The sequence below is a fragment of the Dryobates pubescens genome, chromosome Z, assembly GCF_014839835.1.
Source record: "Dryobates pubescens isolate bDryPub1 chromosome Z, bDryPub1.pri, whole genome shotgun sequence".
NCBI lineage: Eukaryota > Metazoa > Chordata > Aves > Piciformes > Picidae > Dryobates > Dryobates pubescens.
Genome location: NC_071657.1, coordinates 96,885,216 through 96,896,277, shown reverse-complemented (window position 1 = coordinate 96,896,277; position 11,062 = coordinate 96,885,216). Strand labels below are relative to the sequence as shown.

Sequence of the window (11,062 nt, the reverse complement as noted above, 5' to 3'; positions counted from 1 at the left end):
TGGCCCCAGTGCAAGAATGATGAGATGAAAGGTGTATTAAATGTCTTGAGCTCAGAAAGTCATGTTGTTCATGTTTTTTTTCCATGATGGAAAAGTATGTAGGATATTTCCTGTGACTAGGGAAGAACAGGAGATTGTGAGAGTAGAACAGTGTCAGCCCATGGAAAATTATGCTGTGATGCATGAAAAGAGATAGTCAGTGTTAACACAGAAAGAAGTGTCTCTGGAAATGAATGTGAAACTATCATGTCTTTAGTTCTCATCATTTTTTAAACCTCATCTGCTCTTCATAAACCATGTGGTTGCTAACTTTAGGTGTGGAAGGTTAAGGCCTTGCCTAGTAAGATGTTAATTTACAATAAATCTGCTAAACTTATGGTTTCTCATGTCATCTCATGTGGTCTTCATGTCAGAAAAAGGGGACACTGATCATCAATTGAGAAATGACTACCAAGAAGTTGATGTCTAAATATGGGAAACAACTTACACTGTGCTTTTCTTCTAAGATGAGCATATTTGTTGCAGCAAATTGTATTAAGCATTTAGAATATGATGTAAATATTGTAAATAGCATTTTGAATAAATCTTCTAAAAGATTAAAAATATTTCCCCCTCTTTTTAATGGAAAAAAAAAAAAAAGGAGTAGACTTAGTCTCTTTCTTCATATATTTTTTGGGTTGTCCCACAAATTCTCTTTCTTTGGGCACTACTTGAATGATAGTGGTTTGCCAGATATAGGAGGAGGTGTATAGAACAGGGTGGGGTGCTGTGGTAGAGAAGGAGATGGTCAATACTGAAGCTGTGCGTGATTTGTTGGATGCTCAATTGTCAAAATAAGAAAAATAAATTTCTTTCAGACTGAGAAGTGTTCACCTCTTTGTTAATTATTCTTGTTCATTATTGAGTGGTCAAGTTATTGTCCCAGAAGTATTGTAACATAATATCTAAAAGTGGGAGAACAGGTGACTCATAAATATAAGAGAATCTTGCATGTGTGTGATGTGTGGCTGTCTTCTGCAACCATGGCTGAAAAAATATTGAAGTATGCATTTAAATTCCAGACTAGTCTGGACTGAAAATATATACTGGGTTAACTTTTCTGGCTCTGCTCCTTTTCTAGACAGATTTCTTTACTGCCAGGTTCCTTCACATAGCAACTATCTATCTTTCTGTAATAGGAAGTTAAGGACTTGAGTGGGCAGCATAATCCTGCTTCACTAAGCTTTTGCAGATAATGTTGCTGATGAATACTTGCAGGTATAGAGTATGCAGCTGCTGCAGTGTGCATAATTGCCTCATTCTGACACTGTAGAGGTTTTAACATACGAAGTCTTGGGAAAAATGTGAAATCTTGACTTCCTCCCTGTAACATATGGCATATTTTCAGCTCACTGCCTGTTACATGCCTGGTATATTGGTCAAACCCAGAAACCAGAAACCCATTTCTAAGAGGTCAGGTTGTTCTGCATCTGAGGTTTGTATACACTAAAGGCTGAGCCTCCAGAGGTGGTACAGGATATTAAGGTACAATACAGGTTGCCTAAACTCAGTCTTTCATCCCCACAGTCCTGTCCAGGGTGAAACAGTATACAGTTTATGGAATCCAAAACTTAAGGAGAAAAGTAATTTCTGTAAGAGGTCATGGTCCAAGCAGTGGACACACGATGGTTTGTTAGTGCGATCTCAAAGTGTCAAAACCCAGGTGCCCATGCTGGGGGCTCACTTCAATCAACAGTACCCTTTATTTTTTGCCCATAAGATGGCATGCAATAGGTAGGGAAAAGTGAGAGGAGAAAGATAAAATAAAATGAAGCGAGAAAAGAGAAAGAGGCTTATAGCTATGACCAGTGTGAGGGTCCAAAACCATCTCTCTGGTCCTGGGTCTAGTCCTGCTGGTTCTTCTGTTCCTTTCTTGATCCTGTTGGGGAAAGCTCTTCAAGTCCTTTTGCTAGGGTGACATCTTCTATAGTCAATTTCACACCTGCTGTGTCAGAGGACACAGTCTCAGGCTGCGCCAGGGGAGGTTCAGGCTGGATGTTAGAAAAAAGTTCTATACAGAAAGAGTGATTGCCCATTGGAATGGGCTGCCTGGGGAGGTGGTGGAGTCGCCATCACTGGAGGTTTTTAGGAGAAGACTTGACGGGGTGCTTGGTGCCGTGGGTTAGTTGCTTGGGTGGTGTTGGATTGGTTGATGGGTTGGACGCGATGATCTTGAAGGTCTCTTCCAACCTGGTTTATTCTATGTATTCTATGTATTCTATGTAAATTCCTCTTCTCTCTACCCCTCGTGGCCCCCCCTAGTAAAGCTTCCACACATGCCCAAGAAAGAGTGACCAAGGTGTGGTCTGGGCCCAAAGAGCCATGACCGAGGTGTGGTCTGCCTTGGAAGCTGGTAGCCTTAGGCCAGCAGGTTTGTTTTAGTACTATAATGACATCTTAATGAGCAGAGTTCACTAAGGTCCACGGTTCCCTTAGCAACACCAGGGCATCAATCCCTTTTGGCAGTAGTTATGGCTCTTTGTTCCAAAGCAATAATTGTGGACAGTGGAATTGTCTGTCATACTCAGCAGGTACGGATTGTTGGTACCAGATAGGCCTCTTTCCATGGGACCTGCATCTGCCAATCCACGGAGACTATATTCCATTCTACAGGCTCAGTAGCTTAATTGGTAATTTATTATGGAGCAGGCCACTGCAAACTCATAGATTTTGGGGTATGGAGGTCCTGATTCCTGATGACAATGATGAGACAGATAATGCTCTTTGGACTGCTCTTTACAAGTGCATGTGTATACTGATATGGGAAAGTGATTGTCTGTCTGTAGTGTAATCAAAAGGATGAAAGAAGCTCAGGTTGAGGATTTTTTTTCCCCCTGCATGTGAAGGCACTGTTTTCTCACAGACAATTCCCTGTTCTTCAGACGATCATCTTCAGATGATCTGACTTGATGCTGCCTACATAACTCTTGCATTCATTTTTCCCAGATATCTCATACAGCCACAATGAGAAAGATTTGGTGCATGCTAAATGTCACCATAAAGTCAAACGATTGTAACTTTTTTCTTAGCTGGTGTATAGACATGTATGGGTTCTAGCCATGTATGTATGTATAGCCATGTATGGGCCCCTCAGTTTAGGAAGGAGGTTGAGTTGCTGGAGCGTGTCCACAGAAGGGCGACAAGGTTGGTGAGGGGCTTGGAGCAGAAGCCCTATGAGGAGAGACTGAGGGAGCTGGGGTTGCTTAGCCTGGAGAGGAGGAGACTCAGGGGTGACCTTATTGCTCTCTACAACTACCTGAAGGGAGGTTGTAGTCAGGCAGAGGTTGGTCTCTTCTCCCAGGCAACCAGTACCAGAACAAGAGGACACAGTCTCAGGTTGCACCAGGGGAGGTTCAGGCTGGATGTTAGGAAGAAGTTCTATACAGAAAGAGTGATTGCCCATTGGAATGGGCTGCCCAGGGAGGTGGTGGGGTCACCGTTGCTGGGGGTGTTCAGGGCGAGGCTTGACAGGATGCTTGGTTGCATGGTTTAGTTGATTAGGTGGTGTTGGATGATAGGTTGGACACGATGATCTTGAAGGTCTCTTCCAACCTGGTTTATTCTATTCTATTCTATTCTATTCTATTCTATTCTATTCTATTCTATTCTATTCTATTCTATTCTATTCTAGCCCATAGTGGTGACATTGTATTGGGAATGAGTGCATACTTCTTGATCAGAAAAAGATTCTAATGAAAACTCAGTTTGTCTTCTTGGTCTTCTGCCTTTTTTGTCCCCTTCCCTCTCCCCTCCCCCATTTCCACTACTGGCAGTGGTGACAGAAGCCTGAATGTTGTGTTTACTATGTAAGTCCAGTTCCACAGGCTCATTTTGCATGGCTCACTACATAACAGTCATGTAAAAAAAAAAAAAAAGAAAAGTTTTTCAAGTACTTTGGGTTACATCCTAGATCTCAAGCTGGAGGAAGAAGGAAGCACATTTCTTTATGCATTGTAAACCTCTTTTTGGTCAGAACCTCCCCTCTCTGGTCTCTTGAGGATCTGCAACACATGGGTCAGAATTACTGTCTGAAAAATGATATGCTTTGAGTGGGACAAGGATGCTGCCTGTCACTTCTAGGGAAGAGGAAGCAGTAAGATCAAAAGAATGCTATAGCAGAATGAAAGAAAGAAAGTGAAAAAATGGGCAAAGAATAAATAAATTAAATATGGGAAGAATGAAGTAGCCCTAGGTGATCAGCTGTCTTGAGGATCAGCTACAGATTTTTCACCTGATAGATAAGGATATTTTGCTTTCTGAAAGTTTTTTGAATCAGTTCTTTATGAGCAAGGATTTGGTAGATTGCAGGAACAGAAAAAGTCTGGACTTGCTGGTTTCCTGTATGTTTAAAGAGAGAATCAAAGTCATGACTTTGGTTGTCAGTACAAGTCAGCGGAGCAAATTCTCCACTCAGTTTCACTGCTGCGGTCAACTTGGCTGGGAAACTTTCTCTCTGCTCCTGCTTTCCTTCTGTGTTTGTACACTTGATTGTATGTTCAGCCCAAACAGAACAAACATTTCAGGAATAAGAATAAGAAGTGTGAAAAGTTCTGACTGTGTAATGTTTGTAATGGACAGAAAACAGAAAAGATGTTCAGCACCAGAACTTCACAAGGTCCTTGTAGTTTAGGCCTTCTTTCTTATTCCCATCATTATTCTTCTGTGACAAAACTACCATTTCTTTTTGACCAGACCAGGTGTAGGCACTTGCATAAAAATGTTTTAGTCTGTATTTTCTCATGTGTGTAAAACATGCTGAACTGAGCAATCATTTTAAATCAAAATCAAAGCAAGATTTCTTCACCCTCCAGCTAACGTCTACTTCTGAATGAAAACCTGCAAAGCAGCACAAAATAAAAACAAGCCCTTTTTGAGGTGTTTGTGGCATTGAAAATGCCCAAGACTGTTAACACAGAGATGGTCAAAAGCATTTTTACAACAGATTTGTTTGCTGTTTGACAAGTGGTATTGGTACCATAAAATTAAGATCATAGTATGTTATGAACAGTGCTTTATCCTGCAGGTGAGACACTTTCTGCCATTTCTCTGGGGGATGGGTTTTTAGCTGATTTACTGACATAATGTTGCTAATATTGGTGTGTTCTGCACATTCAAAACCTATGTGCACATGGACTAACTGTACAGCAACAAATGGAAAACCATCCACATAAACTGACAACTGCAAGCACTAAAATTTATTGCCATTTTAAAAATTAAATGCAAAGTACATAAAGGGATGAAATCTAGAGGTCTGAAATACAAGACAGCTAGGAAATGCACACTTTTCATATCCCCAAACCAAATTAAGTTGCTGAAACTACCTGAGCTCTTCTGGACAAAAACTAGTAAGTGTTTCAGGTGTCTGGAGTTGTACCTAGCATCTCACTGACTTTCAGGTTTGTTTATTTGCCAAAGTCCATATATGGAAGACTGCAGTATATAGTCAGCATGCAGTGAGGATACAAACAATGGGACTAGATTTTTGGTCAGAAATACTCATACATGTAGAGCTCAGTCTTAATGTGCAACACAAGGCTGCTGGAAGCTGAGTGTTGAATAATTCCAGTATAAGCTGACAGTGTAAGTTACAAATGACATTGTACCAGATCACACCTGTCCTGAAAACAGATGTCAAGTATTTTCATGTGCAAGGACATCAAGCTGCTAACATTCAGTGTTGTCAATACCTCTTTTATCAGTATAATGAAGCTGCACTTAGACATGTATTTCAAAGCTAGATGCTGTTATGCAAGTACAACGCAGGAAATGAGTTGGTCAAAACCCAGTCTCTTAGGCTCCGCCTATGGTTTTCCTTATCCACAGAAGGTACTGCTTTGTGAGTCGAGTATAGACACCAGGGCCATCAACAGCACCACATTTATTTGGCTTTCCAAAAGAAGTGATTCCTTTCATCACATTGTTGCACCTTAAAGGTCCACCAGAGTCCCCCTGGGAAAAGGGAATAAAAGATGTCATTGAAATCTACAAAAGCAAAAAAAATGCTTTTACAAAAAAATCTGCACCAATTGCATGGAGGAAATAAGAATGTGGACAGGGATAAGCTGGATTTTTAAATTAAAATAAATAAATAAATCCTTGGAAGTTAATGTTTCCATTAGGAAAGAAAAGAAAAAGAAAAGAAAAGAAAAGAAAAGAAAAGAAAAGAAAAGAAAAGAAAAGAAAAGAAAAGAAAAGAAAAGAAAAGAAAAGAAAAGAAAAGAAAAGAAAAGAAAAGAAAAGAAAAGAAAAGAAAAGAAAAGAAAAGAAAAGAAAAGAAAAGAAAAGAATAAACCAGGTTGGAAGAGACCTTCGAGGTCATCATGTCCCACCTATCATCCAACACCACCTAATCAACTAAACCATGCAACCAAGCATCCTGTCAAGCCTCACCCTGAACACCCCCAGCGTCGGCGACCCCACCACCTCCTCAGGCAGCCCATTCCAGTGGGCAATCACTCTCTCTGTGTAAAACTTCCTCCTAACCTGCAGCCTAAACCTCCCCTGGTGCAGCCTGGGACTGTGTCCTCCTGTTCTGGTACTGGTTGCCTGGGAGAAGAGACCAACCTCTGCCTGACTACAACCTCCCTTCAGGTAGTTGTAGAGAGCAATAAGGTCACCCCTGAGTCTTCTAATCTCCAGGCTAAGCAACCCCAGCTCCCTCAGTCTCTCCTCACAGGGCTTGTGCTCCAAGCCCCTCACCAACTTTGTTGCCCTTCTCTGGACACGCTCCAGCAAGTCAACCTCCTTCCTAAACTGAGGGGCCAAGAACTGAAAGGCTTCAATCTGATCTTTCAAGTGTGGGCAATGAGGGATGAATCTGTCTCGGTGCTAGGGAACAGTTAGTCTTTTTGGACACTTCTTTCTTGACAAGCAGAAAGTGGAAATTGGTACTTATGTTTTAAAATTTACTAATTCAATATTTAAATATTTTAAAATGTGGTAGTTCTTCCACAGTTGTGCATTTAACCTGGGGCTCAGCAAAACTTGTTTTAAAGCCCTCTGACATCACAGAAGTTGTTCCACTGAGGTTAGCTTCTGGAGAATGCACTCACATGCTATTGTGCAGAGATTTTTCTATTAAAACCATTTTATTGAAGAAAATAATAGCTGTCTGCCATGCCTGAATACAACCACAGTGTCCAAAGCCTATGAAAGTAACTTGTCTATCAGAAGTTCTGATGTTAAGGTTTAGAAGAATGACCCTTAGTAAAATTCAGTACATTCTAGTAAACTTATTTATTGACCTGAATAGAGGCAGAAATCACAAATGTGTAAAAGTTAGTACTTTATATTTTGGGTTTTATGCAATATACTTACAGAACATGAATCCTTTCCTCCATTCTTACTCCCTGCACAGATCATGTTGGATGTTATAACAGGTTTGTTATTATAATGACTTCTGTCATTGCAGATTTTTCTACTGATGACAGTGACGTTGACCTCCCTCAGGTTATCAGAAGGCACATTCCGACCATTTTGAGTTTTCCCCCATCCTGCTACTGTGCAAATTGTTCCTGGTTTAGGATCGTCATCTGAAGTAGGCAGGGGAATGAGTTGTACAGCTTTACCAAGTTTTGCTCTTTTCTGAAGCTGCAGAAGATATGGAAAGTTATTATTATGGGACAGAGTCTAACAGAGGCCCACAGGTTAACTGTTGGATCTTTTCTGTTATAGTAATGGGGGATTACTGCAAGACCTTCTTGAAATCCCTCACTTCTTTGTGACAGGTTTTATGTAATCATTGTAAGAGTGAGGACAACAAGTATTCTTTGTAAAAAAAACCAACCCTTTGGCCTCTGTTGAAATATTAGCTCTTAAAAATCCCCTATTTTACCTCTCTGGCTCTCAGGCCACTGAGAGGACAAAATAACAGTAATCACTGAAGCTGGCAAAACTGAGAACTGGAGAAGACAATTTTAATTCAAACAGGGCTTTTCTCACTGTTTTTGTTTGTTTTTCCAAGAGTTAGAGTTTTAAACCAAACCCCAAAAATTAGAGTTTTAAACCAAAACATTTTTACTGTGAAATATGGTGGGTTTTTTGTTTGTTTGTTTTTCCTGTGGACAGCCTTTATTGTTTCACTGAAAAGCCAGAAATTGAAATAGTTAAGCTCCAGAATTTTTCTACTTCTAGCATTGCCTTGCATTACAGTAACTGCTGATTGCCTTAGTCTGTAGTTCCTCAGTCTGCTGGATTAGCAGACCAGACGATGTTACCACAGAAAAAAAAAGTCACCACCTCCTTCACAAGGAGGAAATAACCCAGTGCATTGTAGAAGATGCATATTCCATAAATGATGTGTACCTGCAGCAGCATAATGTCGTTTTCTTTAGAACTGGGATAGTAGCATGGGTAAGGAATTTGTTTTGCGATCTGAAAAACCTGTCTTTGTTTTTCTTTTCTTTTTCCTTTTAGTGAATGAGCTCCAAGAATAACCTTGCCTCCTGTCCTGAGAAGAGAGACAACATTGTTACTGGGATTCACTTGCTGTAACTCCATATATGATTTCTGCTGGTAAATTTAGCACTGTGGCTTCTACAGAGTCTCTTTTGTCACCCCCAAAAAGCAACTGCAATTTAGAAAAATATAAAATGTTACCCTGTTTTTACAGGTAACTTTGCTGAATCAGAATTATTGCCATCCTACTCTCTGTTTCCCAGACATAGACATGGTTCAGGCACTTGACTCTGAACCTAATCCTTATGTTTCACTTTGGAAACTGAATGAGGGGTGGATGCATCAGACTTGCTGTTGGTACTGGTCTCACCAAGTACTGAGCAGTGCTGAATGTGAGAGCATTCATTGTGCAGATGTGCAAGATGGCCCTCATTTGCATTGTACTCTAGCACACAACCTGGAGAAAGTGATTGTTTTTTTCAGCTATTAAGAGCCGACTGTTGACCGACCATTATTAGGCTGTTTATTGTATTTTCTCTTAAAAGCCATCTAATTTGGAAACACTCTTCACCTTATGCTAACATGACATCTTTTTGGCCCTATGGTCTCTTTGTAGTAGGTCACATAGAGCTCCCTCTTTGTACAGGGACAGGAAAGATGGATAGACTCCTCTAATGTCTACAAAGCTCAGTGATTCACTGATTCTGGGCAGGCCATTGTCAGAGCCTGTGTGAGGTCTCGCTTACCAGCAGCTCTAGTCCCCCTCACAATGGCAAGGGGTAGGAGGTGTCATTTAAACCACAGTCTTGCCTTGCTGAGGGACTTTCTGGGGCCAAATAGTCATTTGCATCTTGAGTCAGACAGGATGAAGAAAGGCACCCAGTACCCAGTAGAGCAAAGACCTCTCAGCGTCTCCTGTCCTCTGTCTCAAGGATTTTTGCTCCTGTACAACCAAATGCTATCTATGGTTTACAGAATAAAATGACAAGAATTTATTTTTATTTCCCGAGGAGCTATTTAGACTGACCAGTCCTCTGCTCTAGTGCATTGCTTGACTGAGAGAACAGTGGATAAACCTGTCCCCCAAATTCACTACCTGAGTGTTGCTATTCAGGGCTTGCATGCAGCTACAAGCTTATAAAATATCTCTTCAGAAACACTGAAGATCAGAATACCTTGTTATTTTTTTACTCATTTGAAGCCCATTTGTGAATACAACTTGTAAAACACAGTAACTGGAACACAATCATGGTCATGGTTAAATGCACAAACCCAACAGTGATATTAACTTTCCCTCTTGAACATTCACCAGATACTAATGGCAGTCTCAGTAAGGACACTCAGATACTCACTACAGACAATTAGTGTAAGAACTTACACATCACAGTGGGCAGCTGTTAGCACCCAATCTTCTTTGATCAGAGCTCCTCCACAAATAGTTTTTGCATATCGTCCTTTGATTAGGGCCATAAATGGCCTTGAGTGTGGCACTACTTCACTTCCTCCAATGATATCCACACACAAACCTAAAAAATAAATAAGCCACAATACACACAGCTGGGCCAATGAATACTATAAGACACTCAAAGTCTCTTAGGAAAAACAGATGATGTAATTGCAAAGCATACAGACAAAGAAGTATGTACAGATGTCACAGCGTTGGTCTTCAGGGTAGGCTTTTAAAATTGCTCAGCACTACGACTTCTCTGTTTCAGTGAGATCCAAATTAGATCAGTGGGCTGAGCTTTGCCAAGAAAAACATCAAAGCACCAAAGTATCGTTGTTTTTTATTTTATTGATCCTTTATGGTTTATTTCTTAACTTTCATTGTGAGTAACAGCCTCAGATCTGCCACATGATAAATATTGACTATATGTGGGCTTATGTGGACACCTGGAAAATTATCTGTGTAGTATAAGATACATTAGATGTTATCATAAAACCAGAAAATCCAGAGAATAATGTATTCCTTGGAAGAGAGAGATCAGATACCATTATGCTAACCCCTCAGAACTCTTCTAAGTAGTTGGGCTTCTGTGCAGCTTCAGTTGATACTACCCATTCAGAAATTATTTTGCTTGTATGAAAGATCAAATAGATAAAGACAGGGGAAAAAATAATAAGAAGAACTTAAATAATAATTGTGACTACTTCCTTTACATTAATACATATTGACTGTCTTGATTAGAACTGGAACTCTCTATGTCAGCATTTACTTTCAAAAGGATTGTATTTGGCACTTACCTCCATGAATTATCAGGAGAAGGACAGCAGCAGAGGTGGACAAAATGAAGACAGCTCCCATGGTTTCCATCTGGTGCTCTCCCTTATTCATTGTAATATATATATATATATGAATGAAAAGGATGTGGGTTTTGGTTTTCCTCTTAAGGATATTTGGCATTTGTAACTGTGACGGGGCAAAAAAACCTCCCCAACAATGTGTCTTCCAGCAGAAGTGTGAGTGAGAAACCGCATCATCTGTTATGTGAAGACAGGATCTGCCCCCCATCTGCAGCATTTGCAGAGACCTGATATATGCGTACTGGAGCGAAGCCTTGCAAGCCGCGGTGTTACACAGTGGGACTTAGCTCGTAGAAATTTAGGCTTGATTCATTTGCCCACA

The 11,062-nt window shown here is 40.4% G+C and overlaps 1 protein-coding gene across 1 annotated transcript; it reads right to left on the bottom strand.

Moving 5' to 3' along the window:
• Positions 1–5,829: 5,829 nt before the first annotated feature.
• Positions 5,830–9,942, bottom strand: LOC104296760 (granzyme A). The gene is given in 5 exon segments (XM_054178690.1): positions 5,830–5,988; positions 7,357–7,629; positions 8,344–8,480; positions 9,104–9,114; positions 9,815–9,942. Coding segments are annotated over 5 exon segments (672 nt in total). The 5' UTR covers positions 9,907–9,942.
• Between the last annotated feature and the right edge of the window lie 1,120 nt (positions 9,943–11,062).